The sequence below is a fragment of the Megalobrama amblycephala genome, linkage group LG14 (assembly GCF_018812025.1).
Source record: "Megalobrama amblycephala isolate DHTTF-2021 linkage group LG14, ASM1881202v1, whole genome shotgun sequence".
NCBI classification, from domain to species: Eukaryota; Metazoa; Chordata; class Actinopteri; order Cypriniformes; family Xenocyprididae; genus Megalobrama; species Megalobrama amblycephala.
In genome coordinates, this window is record NC_063057.1 from 15,224,842 (window position 1) to 15,249,975 (window position 25,134).

The 25,134-nt window shown below is 38.4% G+C and overlaps 3 protein-coding genes across 5 annotated transcripts in view; 2 read left to right on the forward strand and 1 right to left on the reverse strand.

Moving 5' to 3' along the window:
- The first annotated feature begins 1,042 nt into the window (after positions 1–1,042).
- ascl1a (achaete-scute family bHLH transcription factor 1a) lies at positions 1,043–5,216 on the forward strand. Of its 2 annotated transcripts, XM_048157371.1 has the most exons (3): positions 1,043–1,130; positions 3,752–4,277; positions 4,386–5,216. In XM_048157371.1, exons 1-2 carry the CDS (start codon positions 1,044–1,046, stop codon positions 4,262–4,264), a joined length of 600 nt encoding a protein of 199 aa, XP_048013328.1. In that variant the 5' UTR covers position 1,043; the 3' UTR covers positions 4,265–4,277; positions 4,386–5,216. The 2 variants fall into 2 exon arrangements, with proteins under 2 accessions (XP_048013328.1, XP_048013329.1); XM_048157372.1 differs by lacking the exon at positions 1,043–1,130 and having other exon boundaries at positions 2,751–4,277.
- A 965-nt stretch (positions 5,217–6,181) lies between these two features.
- The window catches only part of recql (RecQ helicase-like), an 86,659-nt gene continuing 67,706 nt past the window's right edge, over positions 6,182–25,134 (forward strand). The window contains exons 1-2 of the mRNA XM_048155482.1: positions 6,182–6,326; positions 9,652–9,922. The gene's annotated coding sequence lies outside the window, so the exon portion shown is untranslated. The remainder of the gene's footprint in view (positions 6,327–9,651; positions 9,923–25,134) is intronic.
- Positions 9,412–25,134, reverse strand: part of LOC125245049 — a 59,922-nt gene continuing 44,199 nt past the window's right edge. For both annotated transcript variants that reach the window (XM_048155479.1, XM_048155478.1), the window contains exons 12-16: positions 16,898–16,968; positions 16,659–16,769; positions 15,932–16,029; positions 13,707–13,776; positions 9,412–9,897 (exon numbers count right to left, since the gene is read on the reverse strand). In XM_048155479.1, coding sequence (XP_048011436.1) covers positions 9,646–9,897; positions 13,707–13,776; positions 15,932–16,029; positions 16,659–16,769; positions 16,898–16,968 — 602 coding nt within the window. In that variant the 3' untranslated portion in view covers positions 9,412–9,645. The remainder of the gene's footprint in view (positions 9,898–13,706; positions 13,777–15,931; positions 16,030–16,658; positions 16,770–16,897; positions 16,969–25,134) is intronic.

Here is a 25,134-nt window from a genome sequence, read left to right on the forward strand (position 1 = left end):
TATATTGAATTTGATACATGCATAGCTCTGTATCCTGTAGTGTGCTATGCAATATAATGTACTATAAGATTTCATTCCGTACGAAACTTCAAAAAGCAGTTCTTGTCTGCTGTGAAATTATGGTGTATGTTACAATTTTTGCACATCACTTTGGGTGTTCCTGCGCACACAGGAACCCTGCATCTTCCCTTCTTATAATACATTGTTACCAATTTGAGGTATTGTCCAAAACATCCTCGAAAAGTACCCCTTATCGCACAACGTTGCCCTAAGGCAACAAAAAGAGAAACTGAATTTCTTAACATGCAAAATAAAATAAAAACTTCATAAAACCTGACAAAAGGCTTCTCTACACCTTCACACACACACACACACACACACACACACACACACACACACACACACACACACACACACACACACACACACACACACACACACATTTTTTATGTACAGTTCATGTTTTTTTAAATAATATTACTAAAGCAAATAATATTGCCTTTTTCTCACACCATGTGCTCCTGTGACCATGTGTCAGAACAGGATGTCCCACCTTTAAATGGTGCTTGATATTGACTCCAACACCATACTCAACTGTTCTTTGGTACTTTCTCGACCTTTCTAATTGGCTGTAATCATTTAAAGAAAAATTTACTAAACATGGGGCTTAAGAAAACTTTCCGTAGCCTGAGGACAACGCTGTGCTGTCATTGTATTGACACCTTTGGCACACACACGTCTTATACTAAAGCTTATACAAACCGTCCACTAGATGGCAGTAGGTGTCTGTACAATTTACGAACCATTCTGATAACTATTATAGCCTACTGTTCAAAATATAATAGCCTAAAGATAATTAGATCTACACTATAAGTAAAAAAAAAAATAGTACCATAAACTCAGACCAATACAAAAACACTATTCATTTCGTCACTACAACCGAAATTGACATTAGATTAGTTTTGATCACTGGATATAGGAATATTGCAATAGAATGTCTATTTACACAGTGACCCATCTTCTACCTGATCTACTTAGACATGATGAAGTCCTCAGAAAGTGCACAACAGCAGACAAAGAACGAACATCTGGACACCACCATTCAACATCTGCAAATGTTTTCAGTTAGGGTAAGTTTAGGATACAGTATATTTCATCTGTAAAGAAATGTTATCACAATAACACAATAAGGTATGGTGGTAGTTAAGCACATACTCAAGCGGAATGAAATGAATGGATATGACCAACACATCTGGCCTTTGCCTTATTGGGTGTTTTCTCGAAAAATCATAACCGTGGTTTGTTTATTTCAAGGGGTTTACATGGAAATCATGCATTTAAAAAGAAAAATATGTCACTTTATGCACTTTTACATAAAAAAATTTGTACAAACTTTCTGATCTTAAAAACAAAAGTTCTTTGTGGTTCCATGAAGAACATTTAACATCCATGTAACATACAAACAGTTCTTTATAGTGGGGAAAAGGGTTCTTTAGATCATTCAAATTTTCTTCACAATAAAAAATTGACCTATTAACAACTATTCAGAAACTTGTAGATCTTCTATACCGCGAACAGTGTGTTTTCCTATGTATGCATTGTCTATACAGTCGCTGCATGACTGCAGTGGATCGCGCGCTGCAGACTTTCACGCTCGTGCACATGGCTGTGATGAAGCATGCGCACGCAGTTAACAAGGAATCATCGGTGTTCGATTCTTTCACGAATCGTTTCATTTGCTTTAACATGCTCTCATCCACTAACATCAGAAATAGTTGTGCATAAACGCCACGCATCTTCTCCAAACAGCAGCAATGAATCATTGAAGCGACAGAAAACAACTTTACAATGTAGTTTTAACAGCTTACAAATTGAAATATAATCCTGCATATCAAAACCGGGCTTATAGGAGAAAACAAAACGGCTTTGTATGGAGTTGTTTTGTTTTTATTATTTTACAGCAGCTCTCCGAGTTGTAAGATAGGCAGAGGTGTTTCAATAGAAGTTCAGACGCCCAGATGTCATATTAATTATTACACCCGGGAATGACTGGAACCTTCCCTGAGCCTAGAGTATCATGAAAAAAAGAGGGGCTTACAAAACGCTAATTGGACTCTGCAAATGCACTGACAGAGCATGGTGGATATGTTTCAGAGAGTCCCAGCCGGAGTGAATAGAACCCACGCTTCTTTTCTAAACGCCCTTGCTGCGCTAAAAAAGGAGAAGGGGAAAAAAGAGAGAGGGAGAGAAAAGAAAGTTGGAGGGGGCTGGGTGCTTGAATGCTGGCCTGATCTTGAATGCCTCAGCCAACTAAGAGAAATTACACAATTTATTGCCCCCCTCCCTCTCCACTCCACATGCATCGCGCGCGCACACACACAACACTGGCGCAGGCAAAGTCATTCAAACAAAGTTGGTTGAAAGTAATGTGCCATTATCATGCTCTATGAAAGAGGCGAAATTAATCGAGAGATATAATGTAAGTAAAGGGAGTGAATAAGGTGTCAGGCGCTTTTCTTAATGCGCGTCCACAAAATAACCCATCCGTTCCGCCTTTCCAGCTGTGATGATTTCTAATAATGACTGGCCAAATTCATCTTGCTCTGATTCCCTATATGGAACAATCTTATATGGCTGTAACGCGTTAACAATATAACCGTTACCGTGACAAGCGTGAATTCATAACTAAACTATGCATTTGAGTCCAATGAAAGCAAAGTGCTTTGAATGAGTTTATTCGCCTCTGAATGGACGTGAACGCGTGGGTCTTATTCACAACAGTATATATACAAATTGTTTGCTATATTTGCTTAAGATCTGATTTATTTGATGATGATCGACATTTTAGAGCAGGATTCTGTGATTTTAAAGCAGGATTCTGTGAAAGTGATTTCAAGTTCTCCAAACTACAATTCCTGTTTTATTTTACTTTTTTTCCGTAAATTTCAGGTCAGGGCAAGTTGTCAAATATGTTTCAAATATTATGAATTGTTATTATTGGTGCCAGTATTTGATGGTCAAAACAATAGTTTGATATTTTCTCTGTTTCTAAACGTTTTCATCGTTTAATTTTTCTATTCTGCCATTATTATAAAAGAATTTGAACAATTTCATGCTATTTCGAATATATATTTAGCTGTAAATACAGTCCAATGTCTCGGTAAACATGCTTGGTTCTTGTATTTTTCTTGCAGCTTTTTCCGTGTTTTAAAATTATTAATCGAAAGTTTAATGACTCGTTTCTCAAAGCGCCATGAAGAAAAATCGAAATGCGCCCTTGTTAAATTGGACAAGGTCACGGGATGCCTTCATTGCAGCTCGAAGTTCGATGTCTGCGTGTGTTTGTTCTTCGAGAAACACTTGTCATAACCGAAAAACACCTCTAGTCATCCTTTACTAGAAGTTGTTTACTCAGTGGCAGGAGCGGCACGCGCCTGGCGTACGCAACGCAAGCGCATCTCAGGGGGCGTGGTCAGGGGAACGCGCGGCGGGCCGTCGGCGTATTGAAAAGGCCGCGCTGTTTCCATCTCCCAACTCAGAACAGGTCGAGAGTCCGGAGCACCCCTGCCCATTGAAGCCACACGTGAACGCCACGAGCAAGACGCACGGCCACTGGGCAGTCCAAAGAAACCTTTAGTGCTTTTCCTCGCTCTTTTTTTTCCTCATCCGCGAAATGGACATCACTGCCAAGATGGAAATAAGCGTAAACCAGCAGCAGTTCATGCCACCTGCCTGCTTTTTTGCCTCTCAGAGCATCCAACTCAGTCCGACCGACAGCCAGTGCAGCAACAAGTCCGCATCGAAGCAGGCGAAGAGGCAGCGCTCATCCTCTCCGGAGCTGCTCCGGTGCAAAAGGAGGCTCAACTTCGCCGGCTTCGGGTACAGCTTGCCTCAGCAGCAGCCGCACGCGGTGGCCAGGCGGAACGAGAGAGAACGCAACCGGGTAAAGCTGGTGAACAACGGCTTTGCTACTCTCCGCGAACACGTTCCCAACGGAGCGGCGAACAAGAAGATGAGCAAAGTGGAGACGCTGCGCTCGGCTGTGGAGTACATCCGCGCGCTCCAGCAGCTTCTGGACGAGCATGACGCGGTGAGCGCGGCGTTCCAGTCGGGCGTCCTGTCACCCACCATCTCCCAGAACTACACTAATGACATGAACTCTATGGCCGGTTCGCCAGTTTCCTCTTACTCCTCAGATGAGGGCTCCTACGACCCTCTGAGTCCAGAAGAACAAGAGCTCCTGGACTTCACCAACTGGTTTTGAACGTTCGTGAAAGGTTCGTATGAATCAAAACCACATTATTCCAGCTATAAGTGTGCTTTTTTTTTTTTTTACGAGTTTGTTGTTCATGCAAGATATTCACCATGACATGTTCTCTTTCTAGGAATCTCATAAAAATCGCAGCACTCGCTTGGGAGGAACTCGGATGTCCTCCAAGAACACAGAGCACTGCGTTTGCGCTGCAGTCCGGTTCGGATAGACTCGAATCCACACCCAGAGATGGCCCATGCAAACCGGCAAACCACGGGTCCAGAGTGTCAAAGAGCCAAAGGACTAAAAGGGAAGAGCGGGAGACCAGTCCTTCCAGCGCATTCGCCCAAGAAATATATTTTAAAATGACTTTCCACGACACTGTGGCATAAAAACAACAATAAGCAAACGTTGTTCTTTACCTATGCTAATGTAATCAAAGAAAGTTTGCCCCCTCACAACTCTAATATGCTTCCAACTTGGCGAATTTTATTATATGAAGTTCTATTTGTATAAAATGTTGTTGTTTTTAAATATATTAAGCTATTTTTGTATGTAAGAGATTTATAGATGTTTTTGTACACATTCATTTTAATATGTATATATTTTTGATCTATAGCCTGCCGTAAATTGCTCATTACCTCTCGCTTATTCAGACTTATAGTCTCAAATGCATCGCAGCTGGCAATTCCCTTTACGGTTGTGGAGGTTTTAGAGGAGTTTAATACTCAAGAGTTTAAATTTCAACACCAACGTGTCTTATTTAATAGGAATAATAATTGCAATTGTAATATGACTCGAAGTGATCAAAGGTTATTATGCAGCTATTGTCCAAACGGAGGTGTTTTGTGTCTCCACACTGTTCCACTTTGCCTTTACAATGCTGGGGTTTGCAGCTTTCAGAATATGCCTTATCTCCATATTTTCTACAGTTTAGTCTCATAATAAAAGTTTCTAAAAGAAATGTGAGTCTCTTGAGTTTGCTTGTGCATTGCAACCTATTATCTTGTTGATTTACTGAAAGCAATTTTATGAGAACACAATCAAGTGTCAAGTATTTTCGTTGCACATTTTCTTTTTAATGGGCAACAAAAGTGATAAGCCTGCTAACCCTCGGCAGTCTGCCTGTTGTCAGGCAGGAGGAGACGTGACCAGCATACTGGACCGTTTCACAGACTGCGCTCATAATGAATGCCAATTTGGAGAAGACAGCACTTTTGGAAAATAAACATATTGTTTGCTCACCCAACTCACACTTTTGTGGGTGAGAATGGCAGAGAGAGAGCATACAGGAACAAGTAATCACACGAGAGTGTAAAAACGTAAGATGGCTATTATTATTTTTAATAATTATAAAAACAAAGTTTTACTTAAAACGAGGGAATAAAATTATTTAAATACTGAGAAATAAAAAGACATGCACAGGGCAAGATGTTAATAGATTTTTATATAATAAAATATTTGTTAAGAAAATATTGTTTACAAATATGATGGTTTTCTCTAAATTTTCCTCCAAGAATATAATTTTCTTTCTTTTACAATCTGGACAGTTACACAACATAGGGCATTTTTAACTTTACGCCACGCAAAAATAACAAAATAACTTTTAAATTAGAAACTACAAACGTGTTATTCATAGAAAATGTGTATTTAAGTCATTTTGTACAGTCTATTGCGTTTTAGCTAATAAAAGATCCGAAAATACGAGCGTGACGTCACTTACCCAAAATACAAACGTATTTTGTAAAGCACACTTTTGTTAAGATTACGCATAAATAACTCACAGTCTTGAAGTTTAAATAACAGTCGTGGAGTTTGACAGGTAAAGTGTGTGTGCGCGGGGCGGGCGCGTGCCTGCTGTAATGAATTGAAAGGCTGTGCGCGCGTGTGTGGCGCTCGAGTGGAGTCGGCTGAAGGCGCGTGTGCCTTTCTGACAACAGCTCGCGACACGCACTCAACAACTGCCCCTTTAAAAACACACGGCGTCTGGAAGCGAGTGCTGTATACAAGAGGCAGGTGTTGAAGAAGAAAAAAAAACTTGTCCCAGACGAAAGTAGCGCGAGCATTGTTTAGGGTAAGACTAAGTAGGCCTACCCCAGCTTATCAGTCAGTCAAAGTTTTACGCTTATCTTTGATTCAAAACGATATTTTTTACTCAACCAGACGGTTGTAGTAGCTTGTGGGTTTAAAGGTGGGAACACACTCTCATGGCAATTCGTAACTGTTTTATATTTTTGACTAATTGGTGGCTAACCGAATCTCGTTCTTACGTTTTCGTACTATCTAACGTTTAGGCTACGCTACTTTTAACGATTCAGAATTCAAAATTTCACAATACAAATTGATACGAAACTGCCACGTCGTAAAATAGTAGGTTGTCTCATGATATTGGTCCAGAGAAGCCAACAACAGTATTTAAATTTTGTTTTTAAAAAGATAAAGTTAGTTGTCCCAGAATTCCCTGCAACTGTGTGATTCACTGTGACCCACCTTCTATGACATGTTAACCCACCATCCAAATTGGAAGGGTCTGAACTGTCGACTAGCTTGGGAAATCAATTTTTGCGCTTTTCCATCAGTCGCTTGACCAAGCATCGTCTTATTGTAACGTACTGGACCCATTTGTTACATTTCAATATATCTCTGTTCTGGTGTGTAATTAATTTGGGGAAGATAGGCAATGCTTTTTTTTTTTTTTTTTTTTTTTTTCTCCAAATCCTAAAAAAAAAAAAAAAAAAAAAAAAAAAAAATCAATGAATCAGGATCTCTGAGCACATTTTCCACTTGATTTTCTGGCTTATTGTGCCTGTCGGTGAAAGATTAGCCGAGAAAACATAATAAATGATGGCTTCCCTCCAATAAGTTTGTTCAAGGACCTTGTTATTATCAAGAGGCATTGCGGAAATCATTACTAATTGTTCGTTTGTAGTTTACTTGGTAGTTTGTTTAGTTTTTTGTCCACAACTAAACACACATACAGAAAGCAATGGAAATTTCTTGCTTAAACTTTTCCATTCACCTGTTGTGAATGCGCTTTGTGTGTCTAACCTGAAAATACAATCCACCAATTCCCTTTACAAACTATTCATGCTCAATCTGAACTGTGTCCAAGGGAACGGTTGCAAGCAATGCAGTGTGTGTAGTTGTGCCCGTCCGCGTGTCCATCCCTTTGTGGCAGAATGTTGCCTCCTCATTATGCCATGCCTGAATAGAACAGGAGCGGCAGCATGTAACCCACACTGATTAGTGATCCGGGCCCCTCTGATGTTCTCCCTGTTGAAATTCATGGGGACTTCTTGTTATCACTCCTCTCCAACCTCCTTTCATTCTCTTTGAAAGTGCTGCCATCCTTGCCTCTCAACTTCTTCAACAGACTTTGTAAATCTAAAGACGCAGACTGTTAGACAGCACTCACTTCCTCATGAGTGCCCAGAGAGCTTTTCACAACTGTCCAATCTCGAACAGAGGGCTGCGGTCATTTCTTTAGGCTAAATGAGACCGGTCGGTTTTTCTCGCTACCTCGATCCTTTTCAGTTTTTCCCCCTCTCTCCTCTTTCTTATACAAATGATCACTTTTGTTATGTCTGAATGTGACGGTGCTCTCCATGCTTGTCAGAGCTCTTCTGTCCCCTTTTCCCTTGAGTCCTACAGTTATTATCAGTGATGATAGGATGTTTGACGACCGTGTTTGCACAAACTTTTCGCTCTCTGTGCACCGAATTGTGAATTACATTTAATAAGGGCTCTAGCCTGCATGAAATATGAGCTGCTTGACTGTGGCCCTGAGGAGTGCAGAGCAAACAGTGTTTCAGTACCACAGACAGCACTCCTCTATGTTCAGCATTGACGACTCTTTCCACTGATGCAGTCTTTTACAGTAAATGAAATCCATGGCCTATTTTTCATGAAACTCAGTGAAGTTTTGTCATTTTGACTACACAGTCAGTGTTTACTGACATGGATGATGAAAGAATAATTAACAAAGCATTGTTGTAGTTCATTTTTATTGAGGTTGATACAGGTTAAATGGGACACTTAAACATAATCATTTTTATCAGTATTTGTTACCATATTTATTACTTCTGTACTTAGTGCTGATTTTTATCAATATAATATAATATATGAAAAAAAATCGATATCTATGCATAAAATATAATTTATATAAACATAAATATTTTAATTCTATATTATTCTTGTATACACTACTGCTGAGAAGTTTAGGGTCAGTAAGATTTCTTTTTTTAAAGTATAAAATGAAGTGACAAGCATTTGGAATAATTTTCCAAAAGATTTCTATTTCAAATAAATGCTGTTCTTTTGAAATTTATGAAATGTTTCTTGAGCACCAAATCAGCTTATAATGATTTCAAAAGGATCATGTGACACTGAAGACTTGCGTGATAATGCTGAAAATTCAGTTTTGATATCACAGGAATAAATTACATTTTAAAATATATTTAAATACAAACACTTATTTTAAATTGTAATAATATAAAAAATGACCGTGATTTTAACAGTAAAAGACTGTCAATTGGTGTACAGAAAGTTTCCGTACTATATACGGTGAATAACTGTAATAGATCTAACGGTACATTTAATGTAATTTTACGGTAAAATACCGTTAAATTCACAGTTTTTGGAAGTGAAAAATAACAATTCATTGTAAAATTTACAGTGAAAAACCGTAAATTCCCACAATTCCCTCCGTGACACTTCACATTTGATATATTTTCATTGAAATAACTCTGTTTCTTCTTAGTTTTTCTCATTTTTTTCTAATCAGTTATGTACATTAGGGTTTTATGTTACATCTAATGTTGTTACATTAATGTTTATTGCATTTTTAAAATTTCATGCATGTTACCATGATGGTGTTTAGTGTGTGTGTGAATGACATTGTGTGCACCTTCTATATGTTAGTGTTGTTCTTCTCAGCTTGTGATGAACTTTGATTCATCATGTGACTCTTATCACCACTGTGTTTGGTGACTGTCAGTGTATTATAAAGGTACAAAACAGATATTAGTACTTCATTAGGTTGGTAAATTAACATTATATCAGTTAATGAAATACGTTATTTTACCGTCAATTTAACATATTTGTTTTTACGTTGCTACTGTATTTTTTACGGTAAAGTTCTGGCAACCACAGCTGTCGGTTTTTTACTGTAAATTTTACTGGGATTTTTTTTACAGTGTATTTTTATCAAGTAAATGCAGCTGTGGTGAGCATAAGAACGTCTTTCAAAAACATCCAAATCTTACCAACCCTAAACTTTTTCAGATATGTGTATTATTATGCATATATCTCCAATATATGTGTTTATTTTTTTATGTTTTGCACTGGAATTAATATGACATAACCATTGGTGCAAACAGTTCTTGTTGATACCATCACAGGTTGCTGGAGTCATCGAAGGGGTTGGCGATTACCGAGTTGTGGATGAGGATGAAGAGAGGCAGGTGAGCAAGGAAGTCGAGAAGGTCGAGGGAGCGCAGATTGCGAAGTTCTCGTCTTACCGACGCCTCGTGCTCTGGCCTGATGCCCCCTGCCTTGAGCTCCACTAGGAGTTGCTCTGCCTCAATGCAGCCCTCTGGTGCCACAGCACCCCCTGTCTGGGCCTCCAGCAAGAACAGGAACAACTGCTGTAGAACAAGCATGCATTCTCAGGTTAGTACAACAGTATCAATGTATTTAAAGGGTTAGTTCACCCAAAAATGAAATTTCTGTCATTAAGTACTCACCCTCATGTCATTCCAAACTCGTAAGACCTTCGTTTATCTTCGGAACACAAATTAAGATATTTTTGATGAAATCCGAGAGGTATCTGAACCACACATAGGCAGCAACTTCATTGCACTTTTCAAGGCCCAGAAAGGTAGCAAAGACATCATTAAAATAGCCCATGTGACTACAGTGGTTCAACCTTAATGTATGTCAGAACGCCGATTCAGTATTGGCCGACGCTGTTCACGTGAGTAGCAAGACGCATGCGTGTGATGCTGACGCAGGAGCCGGTTAATACTGAGTCGGCATTCTGGCGTAGAGCACTGCACTGTCTCTACAACATAAACATTGTAGGAAAATGACAGGGAAGAGAAGAAAATTGTTGAATAAAGTTGTTATTTTTGTTTTTGTGCACAAAAAGTATTCTCTTCGCTTAACATTAAGGTTGAACCACTGTAGTCACGCTGACTATTTTAATGATGTCTTTGCTACCTTTCTGGGCCTTGAAAAGTGAAATGACATTGCTGCCTATATGTGGTTCAGCAACCCACGGATTTCATCAAAAATATCTTAATTTGTGTTCCGAAGATGAACGAAGGTCTTACGGGTTTGGAACAACTGCACTACTTTAAAAGCCATTGCTGTCTCAGAAAAATATCAAAGACAAAGTTTTTGGCAGAATATGGGAAGTTGTGTGTCGAAACACGAGTTGCATGGTTATGCTCCAGAGAGGTGTCTTTGAAAATCTGGTAAGAAATATAATAGTGAAATTCATCTCTACCACAATGAAAGCCTTTTTAGCTGCGGGTATAGGTGAGCTACTTTACTGTAAAAAGTTATTTAATGCTTTGGAGTACAGGAGAAGATTGCAGACAACCAAGAAGTGGCTTGAGAACAAGTCCACCAGGCTCATGTTTTGGCCTGCTCAGAGAACGCTATAGTGAATATTTGGTCTCGCATTAAACGAACTGGGAGACATTTTTCAACAACTCATGAACTATTTGAATCCATTGACATTGAGAGCAACACTGACTCTTTTTCCTGTAAAAAGCTGTCTGCAAGCTTACCCACATGGCTTAAACATTTAAAAAAAAAAAAAAAAAGAAAGGGGAAGGCTATTCCATGCTAAATGACTTTATTTACAGTATTCATGCAATTCTTGCTAATTTCCTGACCAATGATTTGTGATTAAAATCGTTAAGACCATTTAAAGATCACTAAATATTTGGCCACTTTTGGCTTGGCCCATTTTTTCTTTTTAGAGTGTAGTACTGCTAAAATGAAATAAAATAACAATAATTAAAAAAAAAAATTATTAAAGGGTTAGTTCACCCAAAAATGAAAATTCTGTAATTTATTACTTACTCTCATGCCGTTCCACACCCATAAGACCTTCGTTAATCTTCGGAACACAAATTAAGATATTTTAGTTGAAATCCGATGACTCCGTGAGTCCTCCATAGGGAGCAATGGACATTTCCTCTCTCAAGATCCATAAAGGTACTAAAATCATATTTAAATCAGTTCATGTGAGTACGGTTCAATATTAATATTATAAAGCGACGAGAATACTTTTGGTGCGCCAAAAAAAACAAAATAACGACTTATATAGTGATGGCCGATTTCAAAACACTGCTTCAGGAAGCTTCGGAGCATAAACGAATCAGTGTATCGAATCATGATTCAGATCGCGTGTCAAACTGCCAACAGCTGAAATCATGTGACTTTGCTGCTCTGAACAGCAGATTCGATACACTGATTCAGTTATGATCCGATGCTTCATGAAGCAGTGTTTTGAAATCGGCCATCACTAAATAAGTCGTTATTTTGTTTTTTTTGGCACACCAAAAGTATTCTCGTCGCTTTATAATATTAAAGGTCCCGTTCTTCGTGATCCCATGTTTCAAACTTTAGTTAGTGTGTAATGTTGTTGTTAGAGTATAAATAAAATCTGTAAAATTTTAAAGCTCAAAGTTCAATGCCAAGCGAGATATTTTATTTAACAGAAGTCGCCTACATCGAACGGCCAGTTTGGACTACATCCCTCTACTTCCTTCTTTAATGATGTCACTAAAACAGTTTTTTTGACTAACCTCCGCCCACAGGAGTACACAAGAGTTGCGTTTGTAGAGTGTGTTTGTCGCCATGTCGTCGAAACGCTGTTATTTTCATCCCGCAGTCCAATCACCGGGTCTGATTCCGGCTCAAATTGATAGGGTAAAATTAAAGACATGTTTACAATAACACTGAGCGCGTGCATCTCCACGTTATGGTAAGAGGCGTGACCTTTCCGGGCAAGATGCGCTAAACTGCTGTCGAATCACAACACAGGAACCGCTGGCACAATCAGAACAGGTTACGTGTTTCTGAAGGAGGGACTTCATAGAACAAGGAAGTCATCAGCCCGTTTTTATGACAGTGGAAACAGCGGTATACAGATAAGTAAATTATGTGAAAAATACTGTGTTTTTTTACACGCGAAACATGAACACATGTTATATTGCACACTATAAACACAATCAAAGCTTCAAAAAAACACGAAAAACGGGACCTTTAATATTGAACCGTACTCACATGAACCGATTTAAATATGTTTTTAGTACCTTTATGGATCTTGAGAGAGGAAATGTCATTGCTCCCTATGGAGGCCTCACGGAGCCATCGGATTTCAACTAAATATCTTAATTTGTGTTCTGAAGATTAATGAAGGTCTTACGGGTGTGGAACGGCATGAGGGTAAGTAATAAATGACAGAATTTTCATTTTTGGGTGAACTAACCCTTTAAGTCTGATTATGGGCTTTAACTTGTGGAACATGGCAGCATGAGTCCACAATCCATTGTGAGTGAATACATTCATTTGGCCCCAATCATCACCTATTGCACTCTTCTGGATAGTCAGGGCACTGATGTCGGTATAACCTGTGTGTTTGTGTGTGCGCCTGAAAGCGTACGCTGGGTTCACACGTGTGCCAGAGGGGGCTCAAGTTACAGCGGCCTTTTCCTACTCTTCTGTGAGCGCACCTGTTTGCACAGTTAAATGCATCCGAGGTAATGACTAAAAGTGTGTGTATGTGTGTGTGTGTCCTGTAATCCCCTGGCAAAGTGCCCACTCCTCTCTCCTCTCCCTCGATAACAATTCAAGCCCAGCTCACTCTGTAATTAGCCTCCCCTCTCCACCTAACCCCTAGACCAGGCAGGGGCTCAGTTTCCCCAGCCTTTGCCATCAACTTTTATGTCTCCATGCTTTTCAGCAGCCGGCCCTCTCTGTTCAATGGGTCTGGTCGGGTCTTGCTACTGAATGGCCACCTTATACCTCTGCTTTATCCGAGATGAGCAATATGTCTTTGCCTGATTACAGAGCACGCTGCACTGGATGTACACTGCCGGCCACTTTAATGAGATTACAGCCTGTAATCCATGAATACAGGGGAGGGGGAAAGGCTGAAGGAAAAATGAGAGAAAACCCCATTTCTCTTTTCTACTCTGGCTCTCAATGGACAAGCAAGGTGTTTGACGGAAACAGCTAGTTTTACTAAGCCCGCGTTTGCGTTGGCCTTTAAAGTGTTTTATGGTCTCCATTTCACTGTAATTAGTTCCTACTGAGAGAGGGAGAGGGAGAAAGAGGGACAGAATTGCCAAATGAACAGGAACAATTTGCTAGGTAGCAAGTATGACAGATGTTCATTTTTTATGATAAATATCATCATTGTTGATAGAAAACAAACCTTGGCTTTATAAAGCTTCATCTCCAGAGATCTGAAATCCATCTTGCTGATGAGGGATCGCATGAAATCACTGTGAATCAAAAGAAAAGTCTCTGAGATTTCTGATATTTGATCAAATAATATATATATATATATATATATATATATATATATGTGTGTGTGTGTGTGTGTGTGTGTGTGTGTGTGTGTGTGTGTGTGTGTGTTCAAAATGAAAAATTATTAGAATAAAAAATAAAATAGAAATTCATCAGAGGACGATGGGGTTATGCAAGGATATGGTAAATGTTGGCGGATTTTGGCGGGTACTTTTCCAGTGAAATCGTGTGGCACATTGTTTTTGGTGGGGGTGGGGGGGGGGCAATGATGCTAAAGTGTTCTGAGCCCATTGTGGTTGCTCATTATGGTCTGTCCCCTAAAACAATGATCTCGGACACAAGGCCAACCCGCCACTATAACGGATAAATAAAATCCTGCCCCAGTGTGAGGAGGGTGTTTAGGGGACATGCTCTGGAGCACTGTGACCAATACACATTTGCACAAATATACACTTGCACGCGCACACACTGGGATAATTGCTCAGAGGCAGCAGCTATTCAGTCGGGACAGAACTCTACTGTCCAGCGTGTGGCACAGCGATGGTCATCCCTGTGCTAACGAGCCCCTCCATTCAGAGAGCATGCTGGGAGGAGAATAGCTGCTGGTACGCCACCCTCAGACAAACCGCTATTGGCCCGTTCGTCCGGGTTTGCAGTGAGGCAGGGGGTTTGATGGGAATGAGGGGAGACAGGCCAGCTAATGATCATTAATTGCACTTGGTTTGCGGTAAAAGAGCCCAAACTGCAGGGTGGATAATAGCTGGGGCAAAAGAGAGCACACCAGAGACAGATAGGAGGATAATAGCAGCTCTAACCTATTTCTATTGTTGCACCTCATCATCGCGGGCCTCGTGCTTATGTAATTGCCAAAGTTTTGGCGGTTCTGGTGGGGGGTTTGCAAGATATGGCTGGATTTTGGAGGGGGGCAGACGGGTGACCCACTTAAAGTTTGGGTGGAGTTGTTTTGACAAGCAGGTTTTGGCGGTAAGTGTGTTTATTTTTTGGACTGGGTCAGAGAGTGCAAAAGAGAGAGAGGCGGGATGCTAAAGGAGGTCGTTTCAGGTTTCCCTCCGTTTTTTCATTTTGTATTGGTGCAGTGAGTCACGCAGTGACTCGCAGAGTTGAATCAGTCCAATTAAGCCATAGATTTACTGTTCTCGTCACTGGAACTAAACCTGTGGACACTCAGGCCACACGCAGCCCACCCAGGATGCTTCTCCCTTCCAACCCACAAAAACACACACAGGTGGATGAAAACACTGTGTTTTGAGGGAATGCTGCTGATATCAGCCTCTGTATGGAAATGCAGTGGTTAATCACATGACCAGCTCCAGGAGAAAGTGCCAAAGCACAGACAGATGGCGAGAGCAAAAGGTGACAGGAGAGATTTTGGACAGGCACGCAAGAAAACAAGCCATCGGAGTGGAATTTGTCGTTCTACGAGGGTTATGCCCACTGTAATGAGTGAACATGGGTGTATATCAGCTAATGAATGGGGTCAAATCCATATCAGGGTTCAGAAGAGGTTGATGGAAAAGGTTAAAGCACATAAATGTCCCTATTGTGTCCATTTCAAAGAAACACCCTTGTTCCTTTTCATTTGTTGCATTTGTCCACTAGTGTAGGGAAAAGGCATTGCTCACATGCTCAAAGAGCAATGCCGTAAATCAGCGAAGAGGCGTGACCCCAAATCCCCTCGCACACATAACCCAGGAAACCCAGAATGGGCCCCTGCGTTGAGTGGAAGCTGTTAAAGATCCTAAAAAAAGTGAGTGGGAATGAAAGAGCCTGTGTGTGGGAATCTCTGGCATATGGGCTGTAATGTAGCATCACAGCCAAATGCCCCCAAACCCTCATCACAGTAATGGACTTCAACACGACACACGACCGCCCAGGCTGTCATGGGTCACCCTCGAATCGCACCATGTGCTGGTGTGCAGGGATACTGTGTCGTATTAGTGTAAAATTGAACGGTACATAGGTGCTACAAATGGATACACACAATTTTCTGTCCTCCGTGTGCTCTTACACACACAAACACTCATGAACTCCCCATCCTTATTTATGGAAGGTCAGTAACTCCTCTTCCAATGCTATTGTGTGTGTTGAAAGCTTGGCCTGTTGACTCACTCTAATGTGGCTATTTTCTGGGCCAGACTGGCCACTACAGCAAACAGGCGCAGGTCCGTAAGGCCTTCTGTCACTCTGAAATCAACCAGCTCCAGAATCTGAGAATAGATCATATAATTACATATAAATACATATTTAGATTTAGGCATTATTTTTTCAATGCAAAAACAACACAACTATAACATAAATAAAATAAAAATATAACAATTAAGACAGAACTTAATTGTTATATTTTATTATTTTTATTTTATTATATATAAAACATAATTCTGATACATTTAATAATCAAAATAAATAAATAAATTATATTTTTTATCATTACATTTTTTAGACAAAATTATGAAATGAAACGTGACCTATAAATAGATAAAATGGCAGTAGTAATTCATTAAATCAAAATGATCAAATGATGCAGAAAAGTCTCAAAACCAGGCTTATATTCAGATGTATGGTATAGACAAGTTTGATTGGTTTAGATAAGGGCCCTGCAATATGAGGAATTCCACTGTGCAAATTACGTTCGGCACAGATTTTCATGGTGTGTTTGCGCTGTTACTTGATTTGCATGATTCCTTTGGTGAATCGGGTGCTAATACAACACAGACAGTACATGCAAATAAACTGCGCTATCAGCAGTCACAAATCATTTTAGTGAATTGCCTCCAGACATTAAGATATAAAAAAGAGACGGGCAGATCGTATATTTTTCTGTGAAGGCAGCGTTCACCCTGTACACATATATTTCCTCTTCTTCAGTCAGAAGTTCTGGGGGAATGATCTCTTTCAGGGCCAGCAGCACTTGCAGACAGCTCAGATAACCATCTCCATCACTGTCAGCCTGCAGGCAGAGTATACAGTGTAAGAGTTAATGACAGTTAAGCGATTACTGTCATTACCAATATATGAAAATGAGCAAAACAGGTCTTTTTGATGAGGAAATTGTGGGATTTTTTTTTTTTTACTCACAGCCTCAAATGCCCTTTTGTACACTGACAGCTTCTCCTTACTGAGGATGCAGTACTTTGCCAGAAAATCGACTGCAAAACAAGCACACAAAGGTATTAAAATGTGGGTTGCCAGGCTGTATAACAATAATGAACACAATAGTTAACATGAACTATGATACATTTACAGCATTTATACATCTTGGTTAATTCATTGTTTTATTTATAATGTATTATTTGCTACATTTTTAGCAGTAAATTATTTAGTGCTGGTGGATTTACCATGGTATGAATTTTATTTTTCTAGAAAGTTTAGAGCGAAAGGGGAAAAAAAGGAGAGATTGTGATTTAAATATATCAGAAACACTATTACATAGATACACACTAGTTTGGGGTTGGTAAGATTTTTTTAATTTTTTTTATGTTTTTGAAAGAAGTGTCTTGTACTCACTAAAGCTGCATTTATTTGACCAAAAACAAAGTGAAATATTATATTTTGTACTCATACATTTTAATTGTTATTAAATGGAAATATTTGAGTAAATTAATTCATGCATTCAACTTAAAATGATCACTTATTCTCAACATTAACATTTTTATTGTGGAAACTTAGCTAGCTATAACAAGCTAATTCAGAAAAATGATAACTTGTTAATTTGCTAGCATGTTAGCAATAGCATGGCATAGCACTTGCTGAATGAGTGCAGCAATATAAAACATTTAACATAACTGTTCTCAAACCAAGCCACATACACCACTGGTCACCATGAAGTTAACTCTCCAAAAACCCACATAAACAGAAACCCTTCTAAATTAGCATAACAAAACATTAATCACTACTAAATCTCCCACCTAACATTAATCTTGCACAAAAAAAACAAACAAACAAAAAAAAAACAAACATTATATAACACTTAATTTTAGCATTTACTCTCCCTTTCGAGTGCCATGGGCAAAAAATTCTGGGAAATAGAAATCAGGCCAGCCCAGCCCAGGCCAGTTTCAGTTAAACTTAAGTTCATCTAAATGAAAAGAAATGAGTTCATAAAACTCAAACCAATGAAACAGTTCAGTTTATTTAAAATATATCAGTTCTGTGAACTCGAAAGTACGGAAGAGGATTAGGGCCAAGCAATAATAAAAAAAATAAAACCATCTCGAGATTAAAGTTGTTAAATTTCTAAAAAAAATCATTAAATTTCGAGAAAAAAGTTGAAATAAAATGTTGAGAATAAACTCATTAAATTACGAATTTGTTCTCATAATTTAACGACTTTTTTCTCGTAATTTAATGACTTTATTCTCATAATTTAATGAGTTTATTCTCAACATTTTATCTCGACTTTTTTCTCGAAATTTAACGACATTTTTCTCATAATTTAACAAATTTGTTCTCGTAATTTAACGACTTTTTTCTCGTAATTTAATGACTTTATTCTCAACATTTTATCTTGACTTTTTTCTCATAATTTAACGACTTTTTTCTCGTAATTTAATGACTTTATTCTCAGCATTTTATCTCGACTTTTTTCTCGAAATTTAACAAAATTTTTCTCGTAATTTAATGACTTTATTCTCAACATTTTATCTCGACTTTTTTCTCGAAATTTAACGACTTTTTTCTCGTAATTTAACAAGTTTATTCTCAACATTTTATCTCGACTTTTTTCTCGAAATTTAACACGTTTTTTCTCGCAATTTAACAACTTTAATCTCGAGATGGTTTTATTTTTTTATTATTGCTTGGCCCTAATCCTCTTCCGTACGAAAGAAAAAGAAAGTGCTAAATACTCATAAAAGTTAATTTGACTTAACTAATTTGTTTTGTCAGTGTTGAAAACTTCTTCTGGATGATTAATAAAAAGTTCAGAACTAGAGCATTTATTTGAAATAGAAATCTTTTGTAACACCGCAAATGTCTTTACTGTCACTTTTGATCAATTTAATTCAGCCTTACTGAACAAATAAAATAGTTAATAAAAGTATTAATTTCTTTCCAAAAACAAAAATCTTACTGAACAGTGGTGTATGTATGCTTAAGAACAATACCATGCAGAAGCTAAAGCCATGTATTTTACTATTTACCATCAATTGAGTCCAACCACATAATGAAGCATTAAGTACAGGGAGAGAAAATCAACCATTTGGCCACAGAGGGACAGACAGATGGGAATGACTAAGATGAGTTAGGAAAAGAGGATCAGAGCAGGAAAGTTAAAAAGAAAAAGAAGGAATAGGGAGGAAAGGAAGCTGTGGAGAGCTCATTTAAGCTGCTGCCACTCCAATACATGAAACAAACAAGAATGATAGACAGAATCCACTGAATAATGGATCTATTCATCAGCAAGGCAGAAGAATAGGGAGGAAAGAGTTGATATCAGTGTGGATTTAAAGCACTGGGCCCAATGAGCTGCGGCCTGCTCACAGGGGGCCGATTCAATCTGCCATTTATCAGCTTACCCCTAATCAAACCCGGGCCTTGCATGGCCTCTTCCATTCACATGCAAAGTGTTACATTCGCATGTAGTCAACTTGACTTGTTAAGGCCTGATTGATCAAAACCTCTCGGTCCAGGGACGCACATCTGTTTGCAAATAACTGTGGCTAGCGAGAGCTCTGGTGTCACCCCGGTCCCTCGGCAGCGCTTGGATTTAGCTTCAAATCTGAAACAGTGATCTGTTCGGATCATTGAACTGATCTGTATTCACTGACTCTCTCTTTATCTGCACTCATCTGTCTCAGATGCTCCCAAGACACTGAATCTGCCATCCTGGTCCTGCTGCCACTGTCTAGATCTGATCTGTCTGGGTCACACATGTGTATTGGTCTGGATTTGTGAGACGTGCAGCCAGGACACTTTGAGAAGTGTGTTCTCCATGTCTAGTAAAATATGTCTAGCCCATGAAAAAAGGTAGATCTATCTATCTGTCTATCGATCTATCTATCTGTCTGTCTGTCCGTCCGTCCGTCCATCCATCCATCCATCCATCCATCCATCCATCCATCCATCCACTTAGCATTTTTTCTTTTTTAGTATAAACCTCACATTTTTTTGTTAGATTTATGCTTAAAATGAGAAAAAAAAATTCCAATGAGGCAAGGAAAATAAATTTTAATATAGTCTATCTATCCATCCATCCATCCATCCATCCATCCACTTTGTATTTTTTCTTTTTTAGTATAAACCTCACAATTTTTTGTTAGATTTATGCTTAAAATGAGAAAAAAAAAAATTCCAATGAGGCAAGGAAAATACTTTTTAATATAGTCTATCTATCTATCATCCATCCATCCATCCATCCACTTTGTATTTTTTCTTTTCTAGTATAAACCTCACAATTTTTTTGTTAGATTTATGCTTAAAATGAGAAAAAAAAAATTCCAATGAGGCAAGGAAAATACATTTTAAAATAGTCTATCTATCTATCATCCATCCATCCATCCATCCATCCATCCATCCATCCACTTTGTATTTTTTCTTTTCCAGTATAAACCTCACAATTTTTTTGTTAGATTTATGCTTAAAATGAGAAAAAAAAAAATTCCAATGAGGCAAGGAAAATACATTTTAAAATAGTCTATCTATCTATCATCCATTCATCCAGCCATCCATCCATCCATCCACTTTGTATTTTTTTCTTTTTTAGTATAAACCTCACATTTTTTTGTCAGATTTATGCTTAAAATGAGAAAAAGAAATTCCAATGAGGCAAGGAAAATAAATTTTAATATAGTCTATCTATCCATCCATCCATCCATCCACTTAGCATTTTTTTCTTTTTTAGTATAAACCTCACAATTTTTTTGTTAGATTTATGCTTAAAACAAGAAAAAAAAAAGTATTAAAGAAAGTATTCATTTTTATTTAAAATGTATCTAGTGGATTATCTAAAATATTATTTAAGGATTTTTTCTTAAACAGATTAGGAAAAACTATTTTTGCTGATTTTTTTGTTTAAAGTAGATTACAGTAAAAATCACACTTTGTGGTGTTTTTGTAGGCATATCAGTTTACATTTTTCTCACTTAGTAAAATATTAAGTGTGTATTCATATCTATTTATGCCCACACCTCTTTCTGACTGTCTGTAGCTGCATCAAATTCCTTTTTTTACCTCCTCCTGAGGCCTTTGAACTTCACTATAGTCCTCTGTTAAACTCCACTATAGATGTCTCTTAGACCCCACCAGAGTGCTGCGTCCCACCTCAGGCCACCGGTCCACTCAGGGATTTGTGGCTCATGGTGTGTGTGTGTGTATGCGTGTGTTTTGGGGGGGCTCTATGCCGTGGAATCAAGGGAACAAAAGGTGCAGTGGAGTGAGAGATTGAGGGAGGAAGCACAGGCAAACGTGCGGGAAGGGGGATGGAGGGGGCACAAAGCTCCTGGGCTAACGCCTCCCGCCTGATAGCCTTATCTGATTCTGCTTCAGCGGCTGATGGCTTTTTTTTCCACTGTGGGCTTTGCTGCACACAGGTTGGGCCCTTTGGTGTGAAGCCTAGCAGAAAATGTTAATCAAGAGAAGAAGTCTTAAAAAAAAGAGGTGGAGAGAGAGAGACAGAAAGTGAGATTGCAAGAACAGAACTTCTCTCATAATCTGTAATGGGAGTGACGGCAATTCAGTAGCAAATGGAAGCCAGAGAAAAAGGGAAGTGTGACGGGGTGACAAGAGCCGGGCGACATGCACCGCGTCAACCACATTTGCACGTTTGTGCTTTGTTGCTCTCTTTTTTTTTGACAGAGTCACTCCTCTATGAGGGCTGACGGCCTCAAGCCGGTATCATTCTATGCAAAAGGCTGAAGACGCCATAGAAAACTGCAGTCACATCCCATTTAACACTCACTCTTCAGGACAGAACTTCACAGCTGTTTCACTGCAATGCACCGATTGCACGTCCTTTCACGTCTGTAGCCAGTGAATAATGGATGGTCATTTTTGCTATTCAGAATACTGTTATTTCTTACTGTCTTAGAACGTATAGGCCCAAATGTTTAACTTTTCTTTCTTTTGCCTTTCAGTTTAAATATGTTTGTCATGAAGGCCGATGATGCTACATTCTGACACACATACAAACATACATGCATTCCCGCTCAAAAATAACATCGTCCATACACAGAGACTCATTGTGCTTTATGGGGGCCGTTTTGTACCCATGTTTGTTTGTGTTCCATATTTAATCCTGTAGCTTTGTTTATGTTCATCATCATTCTGAAAGACTCCCTTACATAGTTTACTAACAAGGTCAAACTGAGTCTGCAGACTATGACCTCTTTTCTCAGATTGGGGTTGTTCTACATACAGTAAATGTCAAATAATGACAGTAGCTATCAAAAGCGTATGAGTGCAATAACGGTCAAAACCAAGAAAAACTGTTTCTTCTACTATAGGCACTTTCAGCCATTTTGGATTTTTGGAAAATAAACTTTCTTAATGCACATTTCACATTCACTAGTTTATTTTTCTCTTACAGTGGACATGCATGCAGGATTTGACATTTTACTTTGTGAACATTTCAACAGTGTCATTTCCACCATATATTGTGTATATATTGTGTTAAACAGCATTCTGGTGCAATATTATTATTATTATTATTTTTTTTTTTTTTTGTGGAAAAAATGGCAGGCTCTTTTGGCTTGCTAAGGCTAATTTCATTGCATTTTTTATAATTAAATAATATTTTCACACTTAAATGTACATTTACATTTACATAATAAAAGTATTCTATGCACAAGTGATATTTATCTTAATTTTTCCCCCATTTCATCTCACAGTTTCCTTTTGATAATACTTTAACTGGATGGAAATTATTCCAAAACTGACAGTATTTTTTTTTTTTTTTTTTTTTTTTTTTGTGGAAAAATTGGTAAATAATTTTATTTTACATTTATTTTAATAAATACTGAAAGGGTTTTTGACTTTAATTAAAGTAATAATTAGGTTTTTTTTATGATGGATCTTCATAATCTAATGTTGGTCTATAACAAGGATACAACAATTTTTTTTCATAGCAAAAAAAGAAAAAAAAAATTCTGTTAGTTCAACCTCTGGAACATATATAGTTGAAAAAAAAAAACAATGTTTTGCTACATCTTTTACACTTAATGGTTTCCAAGTATCAACCAGAGGCTTGTTTTTTGTCTTTTGTAGAATTTCACATTTCTAGGTGTAAAAACTGAAAAATTCAGTAAATAATTTCTTGTTTCATTAAACTTTGGTGTCTGATCTTAAAAATATGAGACACACTTCAAAAAGTATGAATTTGATTGCATTGGTTAAAAATATCAACATACAGTATAATGGCATTTACAGTATTTAAAAGAAATATACCACAAACCAATCTTTCAAGCAAATCATTTAAAAAAATAAATTGTTAGATTTATTCAAATGATAATATGCATATATATGTGTGTGTGTGCGTGTGCGTGTACATGTGTGTGTGTGTGTGTGTGTTTGCGTGTGTGCATGCATTTTTGTGATTTATGAGGACACACATTTGTATAATGACATGGTTATTACACTGGTATTACAACGTAAACATGAAATATGAGGACATTTCATGAGTCCTCATATTTAAAATAGCTTTAAAAAACGAAACTTTTAACATAATGTTTTATTAAAAATGTAAAAATGCAGAATGTTTTCTGTGATGGGTGGGTTTAGGGGTAGGGGTAGTGTAGGGGGATAGAATGTACATTATAAAACCCATTATGCCTATGGAATGTCCGCACTTTGATAGCAAAGCAAACCTGTGTGTATGCGTGTGTGTGTGTGTGTTTGTGTGTGTGTGTGTGTGTGGGTGGGTGTGTGTGTGTATGTGGGTGTGTTTGGACACTTTTTGGTTGTGAGATGTTACGAAAACATGTGTAATACCTGTGTAAACTTGAAGGGAGCTGGCATAATACATCCACAAAAATCTTTGGCCCAAGTTGAACGAAAGTATGTTTGATATGTGTATGGTAACACTTTATTTTAGGGTCTTTTAACTAGTTGCTTATTACAATGCATATTACTCTAATATTGGCTATTTATTAGTATCTATTAAGCACATATTAATGCCTTAATCTGCTTGACCTTATTCTACATTTTTAATCCTTCCCAATACCTAAACTTAACAACTACCTCACTAACTATTAATAAGCAGTAAATTAGGAGTTTATTGAGGGAAAAGTCGTAGTTAATAGTTTATATGTGTTCCCTATACTAAAGTGTTACCAAACTAAGTTTTGTGACCATTATAGCTGGTCTGTACCACGTCCTACACCACACACACTTTTTATGCACTCTGTATGCCACGTGCTGGCCGCTGTGGTGCTGACCCAACTGACAAATAACTTGCGCGGGCCGTCCAACTCTCTGCTGTGCTCTTTGATTTTTAAAAATTTGGCACTGTACTTTGGTCCCTTTGAACAAGTGCAGGGGGCAAATTTTGGCAAACCTCTCGAAGCAAGCTTTGTTGTTGGCCGCTGGACACGTGGCTCCGCCCCTTCATTGCCCATTAAAAGGAGGGGGGGAAAACAAACAAAGACACACGCAGGCACCACACTCCTCCTGCTGGCTGCATGCCATGTACTCTCAAACACACATACACACAGACCACAATCCCTCACAAACCACTACACCCTGATCTCCACTGATAACTCCACAAAGGGCAAATCATCTGTTATAACTTATCTACAGCGATAACCTCACAATGGCCAAATCATCTGCTATTATTGCCACCGTTCTCCTTGACATTGTCCCTTTATTAAGGGCATTGTGGAAAAGCCCACTCTGTTTGGACACGGCATAATAGAGTCTTTGACAGATTCACTTCTCTCCCTCTCGCTGTGAGCTTTGAAAACAGCGAGCATATTCCATGCTTCGTGCTTGTCAATAGCAGGACTGTTTGTTTGCCTAGTCACTCTGAGCTAATGGTAAACACACACAGCTATTCCATCCTTTAACACTGCGCAAATAGCACTTACATAAAGGCACTGTACTACACACACACATATACACGCACACTTTCTGGTCTTTCAGGATGCTGAGCTTTTGAAGAAGCCATTCATCAATGAGAAAACAAATGAGCCACATAGTCAGCCTCCTACATAGTCTGAACGCTAACTGCTAGCAGACTAGCAAACAAGTAGGGTGGGGCAGTTTCAGGTCTACCAGGTGTTCCCCGTCAATGCTAACATTTATCAGAGATCTCCACTTTCGCCAAGTGACCAGAAGAAACAGAGATAAGGGCTATGTTTGGAATAGCATACTACTCATACTAT

What these genes read in the sequence shown, in the direction of transcription:
- ascl1a (XM_048157371.1), top strand. Translation starts at nt 1,044, where the DNA reads ATGAAGTCCTCAGAAAGTGCACAACAGCAGACAAAGAACGAACATCTG. An exon ending in TGCAAATGTTTTCAGTTAGG is followed by an intron (nt 1,131 to 3,751) that starts GTAAGTTTAGGA and finishes TTTGCCTCTCAG; the next exon opens with AGCATCCAACTCAGTCCGAC.